Source organism: Euwallacea fornicatus, chromosome 10 (genome assembly GCF_040115645.1).
Source record: "Euwallacea fornicatus isolate EFF26 chromosome 10, ASM4011564v1, whole genome shotgun sequence".
Lineage (NCBI taxonomy): Eukaryota > Metazoa > Arthropoda > Insecta > Coleoptera > Curculionidae > Euwallacea > Euwallacea fornicatus.
This window is the reverse complement of record NC_089550.1, coordinates 2,454,390-2,474,970: the sequence shown is the minus strand read 5'-3', so window position 1 is coordinate 2,474,970 and position 20,581 is coordinate 2,454,390. Positions and strand designations below refer to the sequence as shown.

The following is a 20,581-nucleotide window of genomic DNA, read 5'->3' as shown; positions in this document are numbered from 1 at the left end:
ATAATATATTAATAATTTATACATTTTCAAAGATTTTATCCAGGAAAATGTTAATGAAAAGATTTTATAACGATTTCTCATAGAGGTAGTAAAAGGCGCATTCCGATAGATGGCGATAGAGTATTGATGACTCGCAATTCTGGTTTTTATCAACGAGGGCAATTTGTTCATTTACGATCGTTAAGAATCAATTATTATTGTCTGTTTTAGATTTATTTTCTATTTTAAAGAATCAAAACTAAGTTAAATTGGCTATAGTCGAGATTCTATATTGACATTCTTCTCAATATGAGTAATGCTTCAAGTTAAAATTTAGCGTAAATTTTAAGGTATATGTCGTCGTTTTCTTCCTCAACAAACATTGAAATATCATAATGTTTGTTAAATATATGCACTTTCTCAACAACTTTAAGTGAAAATATGACGAAATGGGGTTCCAAAACACGAAATTCACTGTTGCTTTTGATATACGTTCGACGTATGCATGTTTTCAAACATGACAGGTGCCGAAACTATTTGGAGTACACTACCAACTCTAGGTGCTTCTGACAGTTATCCAGTTATCAATGTAGATAATGTAAATACAGTAAATAATAATATTATTAAACCCATGCAATTACATTGAAGGTTGAGCTTAGATAAATAATTATTCACTCTATACAGACTTAGTTGTATTTTCAGGAGCCAACTCCGGCATCGCCAATTCAGTACGTAACGACCAAACCGTGGCCAAAAAAATGGCTCTCCTAGTCTTCACCGACTTCGCCTGTCTTTCCCCTATCGCCTTCTTTGGCATCACAGCCCTTCTAGGCTATCCCCTGATCACCGTCACCCAAACCAAGATCCTTCTGGTCTTCGTCTACCCACTGAATTCGTGTGCCAACCCCTGCCTCTATGCTATCTTGACGCAGCAGTACCGCAAGGACTTTTTCATTTTAATGGGGCGCATGGGCATGTGCAAGGAGCACGCCTACTCTAACCGGGGGGCTATTAGAGGCAAGCCCGTGCCATACACATCGTGCGGAAAAAGACCCAACGGGGTGATTCGGAGTATTAGTAAGTCGAGTAACACCAACAGGAATTCGTTGGTAACAAATGTGAGTAATGTAAACGTGGATATGCCTATTGCGAATTACGGGGGATTTGAGAACGGGTTTAGAAGGGTTGAGTATAAGGATTGTACTAGTTTGTAGGTGGTGATTGGTAAACGATCGAATAACGAAAAAACAGGGGACTAAGACACAGCGAAAATGTTTCATTTTCGTGGAGGTTATATTCTGTCTTTATTTTCCATTGACCATGATAACAAGAAAGGAATTAAAATGTACATGGTGTTTTAAATTTCGTACTGTGCGACTGATGATTTAATCATGTTTACAAAGGAGATTTAATTTTAATTTTCACGTCTTTCTTCATCGCGTGAGGGGCGAAGTTAAAGTAAAACTTCCTGTACATCTTTAAGAACAGAAACACTATGTGGTCCTGTTGCTTTCGCAAACATTATTTTACTCATCGTTGCACTTCCACTCCAGATATAATTTTTTTATGCTAATTCTTAAGCTCTCGCTTTGTCCTCTTTTAAATACAGCTTTAAATACAAAAAATAATAATAAACTTACTGCTTTATTTGCTGCTACAACCATCCACTTCAGAGAGGATTACACACGCCCTAAACTAATTAAAAACTTTCTCGATTGCGCCAAGACAAGGAAGAGGGCTCAAAAAATATACAAAAAAGCTAAAATTTTGGACTCGAAATGAATTCAGAGAACCACGAAAATGACAACTGCGTTTGTGTGTGTGAAACAGCTGTACGGCTCTGCTTAGTTTCCATGGAGACCAGCTAAGTCAACGGGCCTGCAGGGAAACAGGCATGTTGTACTATTTAATGTTTTGCTGTACGAAGTTAGTACAAATCCAATGAAAATCCTAAATTCTCTGTTAATGAACAAAATGCAAGTCGTAACTCCTTTTTAGTGCTTAGATCTTGCAGCTTATCGAAGTTGTAAGGAAAATTAGTTATTTTACGTACTTATGCTAATTTATTATTATACTAAAATAGTACAATTAAGACATCGTCAGTAATTATTGTCAAGTCGAAATTTTGACTCGGTCAGATGTCGGAAAGGAGCAGGACGTTATTTTTGGCTCCCAGCACGCAAGCAATGAGTGATGTATTTCTAGATGCATACAGATTTAGTATTAATTATTTATACTAAATTAATTCCTAATTATTGAAATCTTGAGGGTTGAAAAAAAGTCTCTTCGAATCTTTATATTTCTGTTTTTGTAAATCTAAATTTCCATAAAATTTGTAAATATTTTCTTGTAATATACAGACTTCATTTTTAATCCTTTTGATTATAAAACAAAAACAATGATCACTTAAACTTTAAATTTGTTTGTACTTAGATAAATAATAAAATAATATACACTTGGAAATAAAATACTTTGTAATAAACACATGAGGGTTTCCACAAGTATTCTGATAACCTAAAAATGTTATTTAGGCAATTGTTCTTCATAATCGAACAAAGCTCTTGTCGATAATCAATTAAACTTTTAATTTTTTTACCCCAAACTGCCACCATGATAAACAGTTGAAGTGCTTGACTAGCCAAAAAGTGAAGTACTGCGAATATCGTAATAACACCCTCACTATTGAATATCTCATATTATCCATCACAAAAAGAATTATTTGAAGTCGAGCTTTTTGGTCCCAAGTTAGCTTTTTGTACTCCTCATTTTGATCGGAAATTGATTCAGTACTTTTGATTAAAGTGGCATTCATATAGAACATAAAAGAATTAAACTCAAGGATGGGACTAATGGACCATAAACCATTTAAAAGGTGTTCGCACATTTTTATATAGCGCTCTTCACGTTTCGCGATTTGGGGTTTGAGGACTTCAATAGCGATTTCATTGCATATGGCTCGGGTTTCTTCCAGAGAGTCTCTGCATATGTTAAATCTACAAATCAATGCGAGTTCCCATTAAAAGTAAATCCTGAAAAAAAAACGACGTACTCCTCAGTAATTCCCAAAAGGTACCCAATAACTTTCCAAAGGTGCGCAAAACATTTCCATTTTTCCTGAGATTTGTCGTAAATTCCTACGAATTCGGGTCTCGAAACTGCAATTCCCATAAAACCCCATTGGGCCAAAATCATGTCCCTTTGATTGATCTGGTATTGCAACACGGTGGCCGCCTTCTTGCTCACACAATTGTGCTTGGTTTTAACACAGTGTAATGAAGTCCACAATCTGATGAGCAAACGGCTGTAACCAGGATTCTGCAGTAAAAGTTCCTGAGATACTTACGATGCTCCAGGTTTGAATTCGCTGTCGTACCAAATCAACATGTGAAATATGGTGGACATGTATCTTTTGTAAGCACTGTAATCACTGCTGGACATTTTGGTCATGATGAGCACTGCGAGTCCGCTCTGATTGGAAAGCGTCGCCATGAGACCCAAGAGACTCCCCAGGCACATTCCGAATATGTTTTGGTGGAAGAATGCCTGTCCTCTGAAAAAGTCGACGTGTAAAACAAGACGAGGAAGTAGTCACGCCGTACTTGATCACTCAATTTTGAGGATCTTCCAGGAATTAATTCTTGGACTCACCTTTTGAACATCTGCTCGTTGTAAAATGGCGGCAGTTCGTTATTCTTGAGCCCATCAGTATCATTGTCGCAAATTGTCTTAAATCCTTTATTCATGACATTTTTGACGAATTTTTTTGGAGAGAAATCTGCAAAAAAACGCACTCGCCTATTAGACAGGATAAATTTTGCAAAACCTCCAAAAATAAAACAGTCACGGAAGCATTTATTGCGAGTGGGCTTTGGATCTCGTTGACAATTGGGGCAGATGTTGTCAAACGATCTTTTGTTTCAATATGACAGTTTTTATTTTCAACATGTGATCTGAGTATAATGGATACTTCTTGCGTCTAGTTCAGGTCGCTTTCAAAAGGAAATATTATTAATAAAATTGACAATTGTGATCTTGAAAGAGTGACTCCTTTGGCAACATTCGTATTCAGAGTCAAAAGAGGTCCACAGCTCACCTAAAATTCATGAAAGAAATCGTGTGATTTAAACAAGGAAAGAGTGCGCTAATCTTCGCCAGTAGTCCAAGGACAATAACACCTTCATTATCAGATGTACCAAACCGAACAAAAAAAAAACACAAGAAATTACGGAGAAAAGTGCCTGTAGTGTGATGTAAAATGTGGGTATTTCTTACATACTGGGATAAGCCGGAGGGGGGTCCCAAAAATAAGGAGAAAAGTACTTTATGTGCATTCCATTCGGAAAGCAATTATAATGCGCATTTGTAAAAAATATTAAAATACCTAAGTATACAGGGGGGATTCAAAACTATGAGATCAAACTTCTGGGAATTATTCAATGCAATAATAGAAGACATTTAAGTATGAAAACTTAAGTCCGGAAAAGTCTCTAAGACAGTATCGTTTTATGATGTTTAAGGTACTTAAATTAGGTTTTACTATGTTCTCACTGGCGTTATAAATTAGGCTCTACATGTCCACACAAAAAGAGATCTAAAGCTGTTAGATTAGGTGACTTAAAAGGCCACAGAAGTGGACCACCTCTGCCTGTCCAAAGTTCTCCGAATTGACGATCCAAATACTGAATACAAGACACAGACGTATTTTTAAAAATTACTGTAGTGTTATTTAATACACATAAATTAAAATGAAACGTATAACTGCCTTAAAGCATTATAAGATCGTAGCGCGTTAGGAAGACATTTCTGGACGTGGGTCAAATGTTTTCTATTGTTGCACTAAATAATTTCTAAAGGTTTAATTGCATATTTCTGAATTGCCCCGTACGATAGGGTTCTTAATGCATCACTAAAAATCACTACAATTGCCCAATAAGAATAGAATATGTTTACCGTCAGATTTGTAACATAGTTTTAGTGGCGTGTTAATTTGGCCAGAAGTTCATTTTCTGTTGTATACACGTGCCTGTAAATTAAAGGTATATTTGTTTTCTACATAATTCACGTTAACAATTATCACCAGTTACATTCGAAACCTGTAAAATAAAAGCAAATAGACATTTAGAATTAATTATCGCCTCTATTGCATGTAATGAAAAACTCATTAAAAGAGCGGTGGTATAAGATTAACCTAATTAAAAAGTGACGGAAATAAGATACATCACGTAAGTAACTTAAAAATAACGTTGTAGATTGTTTAAATACAACATAAAAAGACATATAAACCGTAAGTATCGGCTATACATTACTTTTGAGTTTCACACATCCACGAGTTTAAATGAAAAATGGAAAAAACTTTTTTTCTAATTGTGAGAAGTAAGCCGAAACTTCATATAAGCGGTAAGTAAACGGGAAATATACAGAGTTATGCAGTGTTTAAAAAAAAACATATATTTAATTTATTTTATTATTATAAAAAGGCAATATTTAAGGGGCTGATTTTACTCTAACTGGATCAAAATTATAAAATGTAGCAGTCGGAGGGGGCTTAACCAAATTTATTAACAAAAGAATCTACATCGTCGAGTTTAATTAAATTTTGATATTTTTCACAGATGAAGTAACTAAAAATATAAAAATACAACTTTTCTGTTTATTGAATTTTCGTCTATGACCCCCTTAAATATTGTCGCGTTGTCTTAAACACCCTTTATAACGAAAACATCGACCTTCATTTTCTAACTCGGTTTAAAAACGGGACAATATCTCCGCATTTCACGAGAGGAGAACGTCCCTGGTGCAGGAGATAAGACAAATAACTTGCAACTTTCGCCCAAAGACAGAAAATTATCATAAACCTTTGTGATCACCGATTTCGCGATCGAAAAATGCTGGATGAAAAAACTGATTTCCCTAAGTGTGCTAAATATCTTTCCACCTTGGAATTGAAATTTGGGTATTTCAGTCAATTTAGGAAACCGTAGTTCAGGTAGAGTGCGTGAGTTCAAAGAAAAGATCGTTATGTGCGTCCTGCGTTTTAGGAACTTTAAACTATTTTGTTTTTTTTTGCATATTTATTGATCTGTCTGTATCCAAAACCAAACTCTTTTTTCTTAAAAAGCACACTAACATGCATTAAGCACGCAGCTTTTGCCACACGATATTGTAATGCAACTGATTAATTGCAAGAAGGGTTCTGTACCAATTCGCTATGAACTCAATTTACGTCGCGCAAGACGGTGAACAATTCTACATGGAAACTCAACCAGAGAAAGTCCCCCCATATCTGCCCCCCCCCCTCCCCCCATCCCACCCATTTAAATTCAGCTACTCACCTTGCTGTGCCCTTTCATCACAACTGTTCTTAGTATCACCCTCACTCAATTCGCTGAACTCACAGGACGGAGAACTCAAACACATCTCAATGTTTTTTGTGTATTTTTTGTTGGTCTAATTGAACAATAACAAGAATCAGCACTCAGTGGTTTAAAATTGAGCATTCTACGCGCTACCACCACTGTAATAGTAGTGCCGTACCCATTATACGAATCGGATTTGCGAATTGATCTCTGCTGGATATCTATATGCTGTACCTGAGTGGGGACGAATTAACGCCATGATAATGGGTTTGTAATTTAATCTTAACATTATTTCACCATTCAAAAGCCCCAACCTTATCTTTTACTCGTTTTGTTTTTAAGAGACAGATGATTAAACGTGGATGATTTAAATAATGGGTGTTCCGGCGTTGTGCAGCCATTCGGAACAGACTCTACAGTCCCTATAGGGGAATTTTGTTCATAAGTTTTTTTTGTATAAATTCCAAGGGAAGTGCACCCTACATACAAGTTTTAAGAGGATTTTTTGGGGTCTAAAATTAATTTTACGCACAAATTAATCAATAGTATTTATCTAAATATTAATTTTGAAGACTGGTTTTGTTTTTACGACCAATCGCTTATGACAACGGGCTCTAAAAATAACGCCTATACATTGTTAGCTAAATGCTCTTTGCTTCGCATCGGGCCTAGTTTCCTTTCAGCCCTTTAGGCCCGTTTTTAAGATACAACAATTGTATCTTCCAAACGACATCGAAAAGATTCTTGCTTTGATTTGTTTTATTATGATTAAGAAAATCCCAAACTAATTTAATTAAAATTTGACCAATTTCAATATGTTCTCGGCCTTTTTTCATTCGTTATATAATAAGTTCCTATCCGATGAGGACGTGTGTAAATCCCTCAAGGAAAACTAATTAAGTTATAAGATATAAATAACTGCATGCACATGTAGGAACGACATCACGAATTGACTTTCATCTAAAACGCAGCTATTACGTTTACTTTTTCGTTCTGCCGTGTGCTCAAGCTAATTCGCGAGTTTCTCCTTCATGATAACAACTTTCCCCTGTTATGCAGAAATTTGCACGTGTAAGTTTCCAAAAACCACAATTAGATTTTTTCCTTATATATTATACCCCTTCTAAGAGTACCTTTAAGACTACGTGCAAATTGCATTAAGGAGAAGAATTGCCAGGAGTCTTGAACGAAGGTTTCATAAAGCTAAAATTAATAATGAAAAGTTGTCTCTTTCCTTCTTCGTTTCCAATTCTAGATGAGAAAATTATATCATCAATGAAATTTCCACATTCCCGCTCTACATATAGGTTATTTTTAGAAAAAAGAAAAACGCTAGTATGTGAAACATTGCGTTCTCCTAAACAGTCTATGTTTCCTCTTCTATGGAAAAACAATAATCAGGCCATAAGATCCAATATACTATGAGCCAGTAAAGTGCAACGAGCGCTTCAGAATAAATAGGTCACAGTACACTTCATTTCGTAGTGAAACAATGTATCAATCTACCTGATTAGTAAATAGAATAGTATAAGCCATAATGATACATATACCTTTATATTCTCGGTTTGTTTATACAGAGGAGCACAAACTTTTCCTTCACCATACTATACAGAATCGTCAGACTAATATTTTATTAAAATACAAAGATCTGATGAGATAATTGTCTATAAGTTGTATTAAAATATCTTTGCTTTCCAAAGCAACATCATTCACTTTTCAAGCAGTACGTTAAATAACACAAGTGGTAAATTTGGCGAGAAACTCAAACATACTACGAGTATCAGTAAAGCATAGTAATAGACATGATATATCAATTGGGCCATGTCACAGGGCAGGATTATTGTCAGTTTTTTATTAGGATAATACAATAATACAAACTATAATAATATACCAGTGTATATACTGTTTATTTGCTTGAAAGCACAATAGTTCCTTCACCATATTATCAAGAATGCTCTACACAACAATTTTATTAAAATATAGAATTTGATTAGATAGATGATCGTAGGATGCATTGAAATGAGAAGTAGGACTCAAAAACCCTTTGAAATTATATATTAATCTGTTTGAAACTAAATTCAACAGTCGCCGTAACTGTGAAAGGAAACTTCACTCTCAAGAAATGCAGTTTCACTCCCTTTCATATGCAATAGATTCTGTAAATGCAGTTAAAGCATTTTAAATTCTGATTATTATTAATTAAGCATAAAAAAATCTTGCTCGCATAAATGACACCAATATCAATTCGTGATGAAGCAGTTGTGGAACCACTTTCTATATTACAGTGAAAGCCGATAAAGAACCGCGACAGTACAGTGTGGGGCCATGGAAAGTGCTTCAATAGATTATGTTTTGCGCGAGTAACAAAAGATTTAAATATTCTATTGAGACGCGTTTCTGATTTCCAATCTTACAATATACCTAGTATGACGATAACAATCCCGACATCTTCAATAGGAAGCTACGTATCTCCGAATTCTTAGTAACGTGGACTGAAATATAGGAATTTGTGTGAGTAATTACTACTAAAAGGATCCACGATAACTTTGATTAAATAAAAAAGTACTGGGGTCATATTGAATGAATTGGTAAGATATGGTATTTTCTTTACTTATCTAAGAAATATCAAATGTGTTTGCATACAGATCTAATAGAGTATAATTACGTATTGTATAAATTATAATTTATTGAATAATTGTAATATTTTCTAGATGAAAAAAATAATAATCACTTCCTCCTTTAAATAATCACCGAAAGCAATGGAAAAAACAGAAAGAAAAGGTAAGAAACACCATAAATTCTTAACGATTGTAACTGGCATACGTTCTTTCTTCAAGCGGACCAATTCGTTCATACGCTCCTAACTGAAGGAGCTGAAATTACTTGCGACGACAGCTCTGAAGCGTTTAAAGATCAGGACCACATCCCCTCATTCTACGATGAGAAATTGTTTAAAAGGTATGCAATTCTCTCTTAAAATTGATTCTTATTCTTAAACCCTGGATAACTTATATAGGGGACAATCCTTTTATCACGCTAACAGTTTCGCCGTCTACGGATGCAAAATTTTTGGCCTTATGTCTATTCTCTTCATCCCAACCATCCTGCGCATTCTAGTACACACTAAAAAATCAGGCAACGAATTCGCTGCTTACAAACGATATGCGGCCACCATCCTTCACATGATGGTTTGGTATGAATCAGATTTCAAGCCCGGTTCAAGGCTTTGGAGGTCAATTACTGAGGTCAAAAACCTGCACAACTCTGCTAGTAAATCGGGCTGCAAAGTCGGTCTCAAAAGGATTTCCCAAAAGGACATGGCTTTAACTCAATTTGGTTTTATGGGGTATCAATTGATAAGGGGCCATTTTATTGGAATGCGAAATATAACTGATGAGGACTGGAAAGGGTTTATTCACTTGTGGAGAGTGGTAGGGCATCTACTTGGAATTGAAGATAGGCGAGTCCTCTTTAAAGTTTATTTGAGTTAAATTATTATATAAAGCGTATTTTAGATTCAATATCTGCCGAGAGTCTGTACGGGAAACCAGAGAGATATGTGAGAAACTCATCCACAAAGTCTTTATTCCTAAAATGAACCAAATGGACCAGGAATCTCTCTTAATGATCAAACTACTAATAAATGGCCTTTGGGTCATTCAACCTATGCTGAATTTCAACACTTTGATGTACATTCTTCAGATGGTAGCGATGAATGACAAAAACTACAAGATTAATGAGCTTAAGGCTCTATCTTTATGGGAGAAATGCAACTTATATATCTTATTCTTTATTTTTTATTGTATAAGATGGACCCCTTTCAGGTGGTACTTCAACTATACCCATAAGAGGGACTTGTGGTTAATAAAAAACTTCCCTTTTTTGGTTTACTACAAATTTGGGTTTAAAAACAGTCGTGTTCAGATTTTAAACAAAACTGAATAAAATTAATTTGTAAGAAAATAGTTGTTATTCACGAGATCCCTGTGCATTTAATCTTTTCCATGCAGCTTATTAAGCTCCCTTAATTTGGTGAAATCACAATAATAAATTAATTAATCTTGATGTGTTAAATAAAATTTTGAGCTATAAATAGATGACACAGTAGTACTGCCAAATCTCTCTGAAAATGATCTATCCCTATCAAGTTGCTTATTTTCAATTACTTTATCATAGAACCTTGACAATTTTACAGCATTAGAAGTTCCAGCAGCCAAATACCTGGCCAATCTACAATCTAACAAAATCTCCTCTGCATTATACTTATACCTAAAACTCTCATTAGATATATTAGACCTACTCTTATCATCTACTTGATCTAATTTACCACCCACAACTAATATTGGAATTAAATTATTAGCTCCCATTAAATTTTCTGCATCCATATCTTGGTCTGATTGGCTTCTCATCGAAGTGGAAGGGCTAGTCTGAGAGATATCATGATCCAACAGTTCTTTCAGCCATTTTTGCAAGTTCTTTTCACTCTTGCGATTGGACAAGTCATGCATTAGAATAGCTCCGTGGCAAGGCTTGTAGAAAACTTGCCGGGCATTTTGGTGATTCTTGCTGCCTCCTACGTCCCAAAACTCAACGAAAAAGGTGGTTTGGTCGCGAGTGCCTTCTTTATATTCATGTAGCTTCACCTCAACAGAACATCCAACAGTCCAACTCGGGTTTTTAATAGGTTCATTGTGGGCTGCCAAGTGAACGAAAGAGGTTTTACCCACTCCTGAGTCACCCAACACCATTATACGTACGCGTTCTATTGAGGTCATTTTTTGGCTTGGATTTGCGGTACAGGTTTATGGATTGTTATAAATTAAAGTTATAAAAATTAGAAATTGGGGACAGCTTGTACATATTTATTTTATATTTGAAGGTTAGATTTTTTATTGATATATTTTATGGTAGAGAATATATCTAAACTAAACTATCAAGAAACAACGACAACAGTGCATATAGGGTATTTAACTGGAACCAATAAGCAAAAGAAATATACAAAATAGCTACTTTAACGTTGCCACTTTTCCTATATAGTGACATGCCTAGAAAAATCTTAACTTTCCTTTGAGTTGCCTTGTCCCTCTCGCATGTGTTCCTATTCTCTAGTTTAATTTTTAATGAGTTGAATTGAAATTTCCTATATAAAAGCTATGGACAAACTTCAACCCGCTAAAAGAGAGTCTTGTTTGTCTTGTAAAATCATCACTGTATCCTGTTTAACCACTATTGGAGGTTACCTTATTCATACAGCCCAACAATACAAAGGAAATTCCAAAATATTTATCATTGGTCTTGGAACTGGTAACTAAAATAAAACGCCTTCTATCGCATTTTTTAATCGTGTATTCCAGGAGCTATATGTTTGGGAGTGGGTGAAACTTTCGACAAAATTCCCTTCAAACAATAAAAGCCCACATTTCTACCTCAAAACAATTATAAACAACCCCAAAAACAAGACATATAAAACACAAGTCTTACTGTGACAACAGGACATAATGTAAATTAGAAAAAATTGCAAATTAAATATAAATTTTAATTTACCGCCCTACCTGCCCCAACTTAGTGTCAGTCTTTGGATTTGCAGTCACATTTTGGACACCCACGATCAATTCATTGGCTTTAGTTTGCAGATCTCTTAAGTTGTGGATGTAGAGCATTCTCAGTACTTTGGCAGCCTTATTTAAAACTGGATCATTTAAATCAAATCCCAAGTCAGCATCTTGGAATGGAAAGGGAGTACCCTGTTAAAAAACCATTTATTAATGGTTTTTAACATGAAGTTTCTATTAGTTACCTCCAAAATTACTTTTCTGGGGTCTTCAACACACTCAGCAGTCAGACGGGTACAAATTACCTTTCTGACTGCTCGTAAAGTCACTAATGGGTCAGGATATGGGGAAATTTTAAGTGTCTTGGCCAGCTGGTTTATTCGCTCTGTAAACTCAGTACTTCTAACTAAAATTTCCAGGCATATATAAAACAGGCAAATAAGTGTATAGTATATTTACAGTCTAGTTTATCAAGAGGGTTTTCTGCAACTACACTGGGGATATTGGCGGTTTTGATGTTTTCAACTGCATGTTTCAAATAGGCACTTTCTGCTGTTACAATGTTATTTAAATTTAGTTATTAACGTGATACAATTTCTTACTGTTTTTGGTCGCTTCCATTTGAACAGCTTTCCCAAGCAACCATTGCAACTCTTCAACTTGTGAGTTTAACATAGGGCACCCCAAAGAATCTTTGTACTGATCAAAATAATTGTTCCACTCATTAGAACTCGGATTTTTAAGACCATTAGTGACCTGTTGGCTGGTACTTTTCAGTTTGTTGGTTTCCAACCAGAGAACTATTTCTCGAAGGGTCTTTTCTTCTAAAACACGGGGGGGAATATTTTGAGATGTTTGGTAGTTTTTTTGTTACCATTTAAATCCACTGACTCGGCATTGGGATACTCCAAGGCTGTTAGCAGCCTTTTAGACATGATTAATACCGTAAAATGACTACTTTTTAGGTAAGAAAATTTCGGAATTAAAAAATTGAGGTTAAGATGAAAATCTGTTTTTATTATTATATCAGGATTGAATCGTATGTGGAATAAATCATGAAATGGAAATTGGCAACCGCGCAGTGGTGCTGTTTCACACTAATTCCTAATAGAATGACTTCTTAAAGCAATAACAAAAACATCATTAATTTTAATTATATATACTGTATAATAAAAATTTAAATGAATTTGCCTAATTTTATTAATAATCTTTAATAACATAATACCATACTTTACAATAACATCACGTAATAAACAATATCCAAAAAATTTTATATTTAAGTATCTAAGTATGCATTATAATGTTGTGCACCTAGCAATATAAGACTGATTCTCTATTTAAATATCATAATCTCAAATATATGATCAAAAATATTAAATTCTATTGCTTTACATTTTGAAAATAATTACTCTGATCCTTACAGGGAATATATAAAAAAAGTAAGATAAATAAAATTGAAACAATTTCCAAATTAAAGATAATAACAGTCAAACACTATAAATCATCAAGCAAATCTTGAGTGGAAAATTCCTCCTTTGAAATATTATTTTTCTTCGAAACCTTAGAAGGCATCAAATTGTCTATTGAAACCACTCTTATACCTACCTCTCTATTTCTCACAAAATGATCTTTATTTTGTGGATCTTCAATGTGTAATCTTTTAGGGAAGATTAGAGGAGGTGAATCTGGAGACCCAATTAATATTACATTATCATTTATCTTTGATGTGCTTGGTTTTGTGAATAAGTCTGAAATTTTTTGTGTTTGAACTGATGTGCCATCATCAGTGCTGTAATTCTCTTCTTCACTACTCGAGCCCTCACTTGATTTTTCAGGTTCAACAACTTTTAAAACCTTTTGGGACATTTTCTTTCGTTTAAATGGAACTGGAGGATTTAGTGTAGATCTACCTTGCCTGAAGGCTATTAGATATTCATTTAAATGTTGAATTTGCCGCTTTTTTTCACAGATTATTGCAATAAAATTGCTGTACAATTTGTCTTCTTCAAAATTCTTCCTTTCCAAAAACTCATCCATTTTTTTTTTCAGAATGTCACATTCTAAAATGTGATAATTAAGAGGTTTTTAGCTAATCTGATTGCTAAAAAATACCTGATTTTACTGATGTATGTTCTTGCTTTAAAGCCTGTAATTCCTTTAATATTTCTTTGTTTGATTTATATAAACTATCTATTAAATCATGCACACTATTACTGAAATTAGCTTCTGTTAGTTTTGTTTTGAAGAACAAAATTTTCATTGAATTATCAAGCAACAAGTTGATAATGAACTCTCCATTCTCTAACACCAATTGGGCATCTTTGGAAGGGCTCTCAAGGTACTTTTTTAAGTTTTTAAAATAGTCTTGAAAACTAGTTTCATGTCTCTCTGCCTGAGCTGTTAAATCAGCTTTTAATACCTAAAAAATGAAATTTATTTTTACTAACTTTTCAATTAATATAGCAAATTAATACAATCTTTTTCCAAGCCCTATCAGCCTCACACAGCGTCAAATTCAGAGATTCTTCTTGGAAAATAGCACTTATTTTGAAAAGCAAATTTTCCTTGGAGACTACATTCAGGCAATAGTGATCCATTTAAGAAAACTTGCGTGAAACATTAAAAGGGGATTATGGATTTTACAGACCACATATTTTTAGTTTCTAAAAACATTAATAAATTGTTGAAAGAGAACATAACCTAATCCATCATAACAATGTAATGACAATATTTCCAAATGGACAATTGCGACGTTGCACTTCAGAAATTGTGGTCAATACTTTAATTAACTTTTTAAAGCATTAAATATTATGCATGCACCTTTACTTGAAATCTAATTTCTATAAAAATAACATATTTAATTCAACATAATATTTACGGTTTCTATGACAATGGAAATATTTCGAATCTATTGGAAAAAATAAATTCTGGATTTCCATGACGTCATGCTCTATATTAATTATAATTCAACTGTGGGTTTTTTCGAAACAATGCTGCCAATTATATTTCGTATTTTTATGTGGTTAATATCTTCAATGTTTTGGTTTCTTGTAAGCTCCGATCAAAATAATCATGTCTGCATCTCACAAAGGCTCTAAATTGAAACAGACAATCAAACTGGAACATTTCATGTCTCAAAGCAGCGCTCCGCATGAAAACTTAGATCCAACTTGTTTGTTTACCTTCAGCAACCCTCTAATTCGAGTTGAATACCCTGGTTATGTAAAGAATATTGATAAAGCCCTGGAGAGCCTTGGAGGCATTGAGGGAGTCCAAAGAGGCCTGGAGAGAAAGAAATTACCTCTAACATTCCATCCGAAAAGCGAGTACATGAAAGGCTGCATTGGAGATCGAGACCATAATATCGGATTTCTGATAAAAGTAAGGAGAAATAAATCCACTAAAGAAGTGACATATGAGGTTATTGGGGCCTGTGACACAAATTTCAAGTTCCATAGGATGTGTGACTTTCAGTTCTTGCCTTTACTTGTTAAAGATGGGCCAGAACATAAACACTCGGAAGTGGATTATTTGCACAACAAAGTAATACTTGAAAAATTGCCCACTTTAGATTGGTTTAATAAAAAAGAAGATACCAACTCGTTGTTTCTAACAAGTGCTGTATTTGCTCGCTTTGACCTGCCTCAGGCGCAATTTAAATCTAATACTTATGATACCTTTAACTCAATGTTTCGATCAGATGCTCCACAATTGCCAGACTTTTCCAGGAGAAAGCTTAAAGAGAAACTTACTGTATATTCAGTTAGAGTTGCCATAAACCAAAATTGCACAATTCCTACTAATCCAACACCCGAAGCTTTGCAAAATGTTAAAGCAAAATTATTGCAAAGGGACCTTAAACAGGCTAAAAAGGCATTTGAAGAAAGACCAATTTGGATAAAGTCGGCACTCATGCATTGTGCAAATTTAAAGGCTGAAAGTGCCAAAATAGTTCTACCAGCTGTTGCATATAATTGTCTGAATGGCCCTTGGAGGAGTTGCTGGATAAAGTTTGGTTATAACCCTATTATTGACCCTAATTCGCGAATTTATCAAATATTAGATTTTCGTGTTAGACATTCAATAGGAGTTCAATTCAAAATTAAAACCAAACGGAGACCTTTTTGGACAAAGGTAAATTCAGCCAATCTAGATAGTACTCATTATGTTCTAAAACCCAATGAAATACCTCCTGCAAGACAAATGTTTTATCAGTACTGCGATATACATTTACCAGAAGTTCAGGATATGTTGGCTAAACTCCCAAAGCTTGCTTCAAGCATTAAATATGATCCTAAAAATGGATGGTTAACCCATACCTTTATGGAGCAATGTCGAGAAATCGTGAACAAGTACGTCTATGAGGCTGTTAAAAATGATATTTCAAATGATAAGAAGCAGACTGAGGGTCCAGGTAGATCTGAAGGTGTTGTTGGTTATTGTAGCAGAATGCTAAATAACATTAAAGAAAGGGGAATTGATTCCACAGTTGAGCACGTTAATTTAAGTGAAGATGATGAAATTGACGTTGAAGAATTGATGGAGAGTCTTCCTGAAAGACTGCCTGAGAGTCTTGACGATGAAGGTGATGATGATTCAGATATTGAAATAGATTTGGAAGCTGTGGAGGAGGTTAATGAGATTGTGGCTGGGCTTAAGGAATGATGAAATTTACTTAAGACTGTGATTTGTCGTATACATGTTTGTTTAAACTTGTGTAAATAAACAATGTATCAAAAAATGTAAATAATTACTTGGTAGGGTTTGTTCAGCATCATAGCTAACGTCATAGTAAGCCCAGTTTTCTATTACAAATATGTTAGAAGTGACGTGGCAGGTTGTGGTCGTTTCGCAAACCTATTCTTAAAATAGCATCTTGAGGAAGAACATTCGGAATTCTGTTCTGAAGAACTGCAAATGTCACTTTAGTCATCATTTCGGTTTTCGCTTTTAAGAACTAATAATTTTTAGGTCTCAGGCATTAAAAAATACACGTCTGATTCTGATTGCACCTTAGTACTAATAATTGAACGCTCCTTTTTTCCTGCCACATCGCTAGCGTTACGTCACAACAATCCTCTAAACGTCAGTCAATTGTCCAAGTACCATTTTGTATGGTAGACGTCCCAAATTTGTCTAAAATTTTAATTGTAACTCTACAATTTAGCGATTCCCTGCGTGAAAATCTGTGCAATAAAGAATCACCTACAATACCGAACCGTCTCTTTCAATTCTAGACCTTCAGAATCATGAATCCCGAATAGTAAGTATCGATTTGCACTGTGCTTTGCAACCACCCAATTTGACGTGATTTTTTTACATATAACATGAAATGCGCAGTTTTCAGGAAAGCCTTTCTATGTTTTCCTCTAAACAGCAGTCTTATGAATTTTCACTAAACTTAGGCATAAAATCTTCAAAAAAACGCAAAAGAACTCGTTTTCTTTGCTGAGGATCCACCCATTTTTCTTTGAGCCTTGACCACAAGATGGTTCAGGGCACGTCATTGTTTTCCTTGTTCATGATGTGATTCACACCTGCTTTTTCCCTATCAGCTGTGAACTACTCAAAAGTCTAGCTTTCTGTTATGCTTGAAGAAAGCCTTTGTTTATGCAGTTACTCTCAGTGGTATCAGCAGTGATTATGAATTTCCTTTGCTGCATTTTTACCCTAAATATGTGTTAAAATCTATCTGAAAATAATAATTCTTGAAGGTATTGATTTCACATTAATTGACCATTTATTAGAAGGTTCTTGGGTTGAAGCACCTTGGAGCCAAGGGGTTCAGAATTTCCTGATTTTTTTTTAATTGAATTGGGATTTCTCCTGAAAGATGTAGTCAGCAAAACATCAGAAAATTCTTGAGGAATTGGTGGTTCAATATTTGGTTGTTATAAATTACATTTACCACTGTTCACTACTCAGTTCACATCTAAAAAACATTTCCAGAATTTGGAAAAACCAACAATAATAGTATTAGCATGTTAAAAGTCTTTCAATAACCCAATAAGTTCAAGCAGATAACTGATTTATCCACCTGATGTGAAATATCTGTTCATGTTTATTAGAAAGCTATGTCAGTATTATGGTTAGGTCTAAAGCCCAATTGGATTGAAGAGAAACCTCTCTATTGGTCATAAAAAGCATTGATAGAGTCAGATATGATATTTTTAGGCCTTTTTTCAAGAAGTGGCAATTTATTGGTTTTAATTCATTTAAGATTAAAGATTTACAGTTTAATTTATCACTCTTCAGCCATATTAATTAATTTTCACTTGAAGTAATAACTATTACTATACATCGAGACCATTAATGTATGCTTTATGGGGTAGACAACCTCCTCAGTACTACTAAACATATTTGAATAATATATTTTTGCAATGTATTCATGAAATGCGCTAATAAATATGCATTCCCTCACTGATATAGAATTTTTCTTTGATATTTCAGTGATTATTTATTCAAGCTTTTGCTGATTGGTGATTCAGGTGTAGGCAAATCCTGTCTGTTGCTGAGATTCGCGGTGAGTTTCGTCAGCTTTCAAACTTTCAAAAAACTCAATTTTGTCTTAATTTCAGGATGATACTTACACAGAAAGTTACATTAGTACAATAGGAGTAGACTTTGTAAGTTATCTATATAATAGCTGATTTTTAATTGTAAATAAACCTTTTTTTTTTCGTAGAAAATCAGAACTATTGATTTAGATGGTAAAACTATAAAACTACAAATTGTAAGTATGGGGAAACTGTGTTTTTGGTAATGGAGTCATGAACCTGATATTTTTATATATCAATGAAAAGCGATTTTAGAAAATTTTCTCACACATTTTACATTATTTTTCAAAGGGTCACGATTGAACTAAATTAGACCAAATCATGTTTTTTAGTGCTTTGTGCATATAGACATTGATATATGTATAGCTAGGAGTTTGAAAATTAGGTTTGAAAACAATTTGAGCTCCACAACTTTATGAAAACTTTAATTTTCATTTCAGGTTTTACCAAATATGACATTAATTTTCTCATTTCAAATAGAATACTCTGTATATTGTTCATTTTCCAGTTACACTGAAATTTTAAGTAACAGACTTATACCTACCTAGCTCTTACAGTTTTGAAAGAAGCGGTATCAGAATTTTTTATGTCAATAATAAATCTGGTTAAACATGAACGAAAAAACCCACCATAAATACCATTTCAGGCGTAATAGCGTCACTTGCATAAAATTTCACCCAATTATTTCCATGCATGGCTCACATGTGTCACTCGATATATAATAAGTGTTGATTGCCAGAAGCTGCTTCAAATCAAAGTTTGATTTAGGCAATCTATCAAATTGCAAATGTTGTAAAGCCGCAGAAGAAGAGGTGGTCGGTCATTTTATTTACAGTTTTTTTCTATGTTTGTTTAAATCAAATTAAGTTATGGAACATGACTCCATTAAAACATTCGTGTTCAAAAACTGTCCCTTTTTGAACCTCACTATAGACAAATGATATGTGTTTATCCAGTGGGACACTGCGGGTCAAGAGCGCTTCCGAACGATCACCTCGAGCTACTATAGAGGCGCGCACGGCATAATCGTTGTCTACGATTGCACGGACCAAGACTCATTTAACAATGTGAAACAGTGGCTCGAGGAAATCGAGCGCTACGCCTGCGACAACGTCAACAAACTGCTTGTGGGCAACAAGAGCGACCTGACCACGAAGAAAGTGGTGGATTTCCAGACGGCGAAGGAGTATGCGGATCAGCTGGGCATTCCGTTCCTGGAAACGTCGGCGAAAAATGCCACCAACGTGGAGCAGGCCTTTATGACAATGGCTGCCGAGATCAAAAACCGAGTGGGACCGCCGTCCTCGGCCGTCGCCGACCAGGGAAAAGTCAAGTTCGACCAGAGCCGCCCGGTTGAGTCTACCAAATCGGGCTGCTGCTGAAAGGCGCCGATTTTCTGTTTGTGTGTGGTAAGTTTGGTTCTCTTACAGTTCAAAACATCAGCGCCTTCTGTTAACGGTTGTAAATTTCATTGGAGCAAATGAAACTAATGTACATAGGGGCGGTAGGGTTAATTGGTATTTTCTAGAAGGGCGGGGCTTAATGACGTTCATATGTACCGCAAAAGTTTCAAACAGCGTTCTCATTTCAACCATTTAACAGCTTCAATTTGTTTTGTTTCAGGTTTAGGTGGTCAACTCCCAATTCATAATTACTTTTGTACAGTAGCCCAGTTTGCTACGAATTATAATATTCTATTATTTAGTAAAATATCCGTCTACATAATGTATTATAGAGATTTCATTTTTTCGAGTTCATACCACTAAAAATTTCGTAAAATTTGTAATATAATGATTCATAAAAAAAGGGTTACAACAGCAAGAAAAATCCGCTAGCCTAAAAATACAATACTTCTTGATATCAACCATTTTTTCAATGTCTATTATTATTTATTTAACTCTGCGTATGGGACGAGCGTGTATTATAATAGCGAATCAGTTTTTTAGGAATAATATAAGGGTTCAAGAACAGATGTAGGAAATAGTGATTTCATGGATCTTACCCCGTAAGAACACGTATAATATTCCGTTCTCTTGTGATCGGTTTTTCGTTTGGAAAACAATGGCAAACTCTTTTGTTAATTAGTAAGTTTATTTTAATAAATATATTTCACTTTATGTACTCGTTGGTGTGTTTC

At 34.6% G+C, this 20,581-nt stretch overlaps 8 protein-coding genes and 1 long non-coding RNA gene across 16 annotated transcripts in view; 5 read left to right on the top strand and 4 right to left on the bottom strand.

Moving 5' to 3' along the window:
• The window catches only part of LOC136341604 (follicle-stimulating hormone receptor-like), a 28,973-nt gene extending 26,583 nt beyond the window's left edge, over positions 1 to 2,390 (top strand). For both annotated transcript variants that reach the window (XM_066286751.1, XM_066286750.1), the window contains one exon: positions 682 to 2,390. In XM_066286751.1, coding sequence (XP_066142848.1) covers positions 682 to 1,193 — 512 coding nt within the window. In that variant the 3' untranslated portion in view covers positions 1,194 to 2,390. The remainder of the gene's footprint in view (positions 1 to 681) is intronic.
• A 133-nt stretch (positions 2,391 to 2,523) lies between these two features.
• Positions 2,524 to 6,444, bottom strand: LOC136341612 (uncharacterized). The gene is made up of 5 exons (XM_066286767.1): positions 6,312 to 6,444; positions 3,628 to 3,754; positions 3,323 to 3,529; positions 3,029 to 3,265; positions 2,524 to 2,972 (listed from the first exon to the last, which is right to left on the bottom strand). The coding sequence occupies exons 1-5, from the start codon at positions 6,394 to 6,396 to the stop codon at positions 2,555 to 2,557; spliced, it is 1,074 nt and encodes a 357-aa protein (XP_066142864.1). The 5' UTR covers positions 6,397 to 6,444; the 3' UTR covers positions 2,524 to 2,554.
• On the top strand, positions 5,243 to 10,298 carry LOC136341613 (uncharacterized). Of its 5 annotated transcripts, none has more exons than XM_066286769.1 (6): positions 5,257 to 5,376; positions 8,621 to 8,923; positions 9,047 to 9,116; positions 9,173 to 9,293; positions 9,352 to 9,795; positions 9,851 to 10,298. In XM_066286769.1, the coding sequence occupies exons 3-6, from the start codon at positions 9,095 to 9,097 to the stop codon at positions 10,278 to 10,280; spliced, it is 1,017 nt and encodes a 338-aa protein (XP_066142866.1). In that variant the 5' UTR covers positions 5,257 to 5,376; positions 8,621 to 8,923; positions 9,047 to 9,094; the 3' UTR covers positions 10,281 to 10,298. The 5 variants fall into 5 exon arrangements, with proteins under 5 accessions (XP_066142865.1, XP_066142866.1, XP_066142867.1 ...); XM_066286770.1 differs by lacking the exon at positions 5,257 to 5,376 and adding an exon at positions 6,485 to 6,602 and having other exon boundaries at positions 8,621 to 8,846; XM_066286768.1 differs by lacking the exon at positions 8,621 to 8,923 and having other exon boundaries at positions 5,243 to 5,376.
• Positions 9,801 to 11,237, bottom strand: LOC136341617 (rab-like protein 3). Its single transcript, XM_066286777.1, has one exon. It carries the CDS (start codon positions 11,108 to 11,110, stop codon positions 10,391 to 10,393), a length of 720 nt encoding a protein of 239 aa, XP_066142874.1. The 5' UTR covers positions 11,111 to 11,237; the 3' UTR covers positions 9,801 to 10,390.
• An 18-nt stretch (positions 11,238 to 11,255) lies between these two features.
• LOC136341622 (uncharacterized) lies at positions 11,256 to 11,785 on the top strand. The gene is made up of 2 exons (XR_010732518.1): positions 11,256 to 11,639; positions 11,690 to 11,785. It is a non-coding gene; the product is annotated as an uncharacterized lncRNA (long non-coding RNA).
• LOC136341615 (RNA transcription, translation and transport factor protein) lies at positions 11,659 to 12,919 on the bottom strand. Of its 3 annotated transcripts, none has more exons than XM_066286774.1 (5): positions 12,762 to 12,919; positions 12,490 to 12,711; positions 12,347 to 12,439; positions 12,133 to 12,293; positions 11,659 to 12,079 (listed from the first exon to the last, which is right to left on the bottom strand). In XM_066286774.1, exons 1-5 carry the CDS (start codon positions 12,820 to 12,822, stop codon positions 11,876 to 11,878), a joined length of 741 nt encoding a protein of 246 aa, XP_066142871.1. In that variant the 5' UTR covers positions 12,823 to 12,919; the 3' UTR covers positions 11,659 to 11,875. The 3 variants fall into 3 exon arrangements, with proteins under 3 accessions (XP_066142871.1, XP_066142872.1, XP_066142873.1); XM_066286775.1 differs by having other exon boundaries at positions 12,347 to 12,436; XM_066286776.1 differs by having other exon boundaries at positions 12,490 to 12,708; positions 12,762 to 12,902.
• Positions 12,762 to 14,593, bottom strand: LOC136341614 (DNA repair protein XRCC4-like). Its single transcript, XM_066286773.1, has 3 exons — positions 14,362 to 14,593; positions 14,000 to 14,306; positions 12,762 to 13,947 (listed from the first exon to the last, which is right to left on the bottom strand). Exons 1-3 carry the CDS (start codon positions 14,482 to 14,484, stop codon positions 13,382 to 13,384), a joined length of 996 nt encoding a protein of 331 aa, XP_066142870.1. The 5' UTR covers positions 14,485 to 14,593; the 3' UTR covers positions 12,762 to 13,381.
• Positions 14,594 to 14,853: 260 nt separating this feature from the next.
• Positions 14,854 to 16,621, top strand: l(2)37Cd (general transcription factor IIIC subunit l(2)37Cd). Its single transcript, XM_066286274.1, has one exon. The coding sequence runs from the start codon at positions 14,960 to 14,962 to the stop codon at positions 16,550 to 16,552; it is 1,593 nt and encodes a 530-aa protein (XP_066142371.1). The 5' UTR covers positions 14,854 to 14,959; the 3' UTR covers positions 16,553 to 16,621.
• A 344-nt stretch (positions 16,622 to 16,965) lies between these two features.
• Positions 16,966 to 20,568, top strand: Rab1 (RAS oncogene family member Rab1). The gene is made up of 6 exons (XM_066286281.1): positions 16,966 to 17,150; positions 18,338 to 18,410; positions 18,466 to 18,513; positions 18,573 to 18,620; positions 19,401 to 19,853; positions 20,068 to 20,568. Exons 1-5 carry the CDS (start codon positions 17,137 to 17,139, stop codon positions 19,824 to 19,826), a joined length of 609 nt encoding a protein of 202 aa, XP_066142378.1. The 5' UTR covers positions 16,966 to 17,136; the 3' UTR covers positions 19,827 to 19,853; positions 20,068 to 20,568.
• Positions 20,569 to 20,581: the final 13 nt, after the last annotated feature.

Coding starts and splice junctions, on each gene's coding strand:
- LOC136341612 (XM_066286767.1), bottom strand. CDS start 6,396: ATGTGTTTGAGTTCTCCGTCCTGTGAGTTCAGCGAATTGAGTGAGGGT. Junction 3,755..6,311: donor TGATGAAAGGGCACAGCAAG/GTGAGTAGCTGA, acceptor GTTTTTTTGCAG/ATTTCTCTCCAAAAAAATTC. Junction 2,973..3,028: donor CTTTTGGGAATTACTGAGGA/GTACGTCGTTTT, acceptor ATTGATTTGTAG/ATTTAACATATGCAGAGACT.
- LOC136341613 (XM_066286768.1), top strand. CDS start 9,095: ATGGAAAAAACAGAAAGAAAAG. Junction 9,117..9,172: donor GGAAAAAACAGAAAGAAAAG/GTAAGAAACACC, acceptor TCTTTCTTCAAG/CGGACCAATTCGTTCATACG. Junction 9,796..9,850: donor CTACTTGGAATTGAAGATAG/GCGAGTCCTCTT, acceptor AGCGTATTTTAG/ATTCAATATCTGCCGAGAGT.
- LOC136341617 (XM_066286777.1), bottom strand. CDS start 11,110: ATGACCTCAATAGAACGCGTACGTATAATGGTGTTGGGTGACTCAGGA.
- LOC136341615 (XM_066286774.1), bottom strand. CDS start 12,822: ATGTCTAAAAGGCTGCTAACAGCCTTGGAGTATCCCAATGCCGAGTCA. Junction 12,440..12,489: donor AATGGAAGCGACCAAAAACA/GTAAGAAATTGT, acceptor ACATTGTAACAG/CAGAAAGTGCCTATTTGAAA. Junction 12,294..12,346: donor CCCTCTTGATAAACTAGACT/GTAAATATACTA, acceptor TGGAAATTTTAG/TTAGAAGTACTGAGTTTACA.
- LOC136341614 (XM_066286773.1), bottom strand. CDS start 14,484: ATGGATCACTATTGCCTGAATGTAGTCTCCAAGGAAAATTTGCTTTTC. Junction 14,307..14,361: donor ATAGGGCTTGGAAAAAGATT/GTATTAATTTGC, acceptor TTCATTTTTTAG/GTATTAAAAGCTGATTTAAC. Junction 13,948..13,999: donor ACATACATCAGTAAAATCAG/GTATTTTTTAGC, acceptor ATCACATTTTAG/AATGTGACATTCTGAAAAAA.
- Rab1 (XM_066286281.1), top strand. Junction 18,411..18,465: donor GTCTGTTGCTGAGATTCGCG/GTGAGTTTCGTC, acceptor TCTTAATTTCAG/GATGATACTTACACAGAAAG. Junction 18,514..18,572: donor GTACAATAGGAGTAGACTTT/GTAAGTTATCTA, acceptor TTTTTTTCGTAG/AAAATCAGAACTATTGATTT.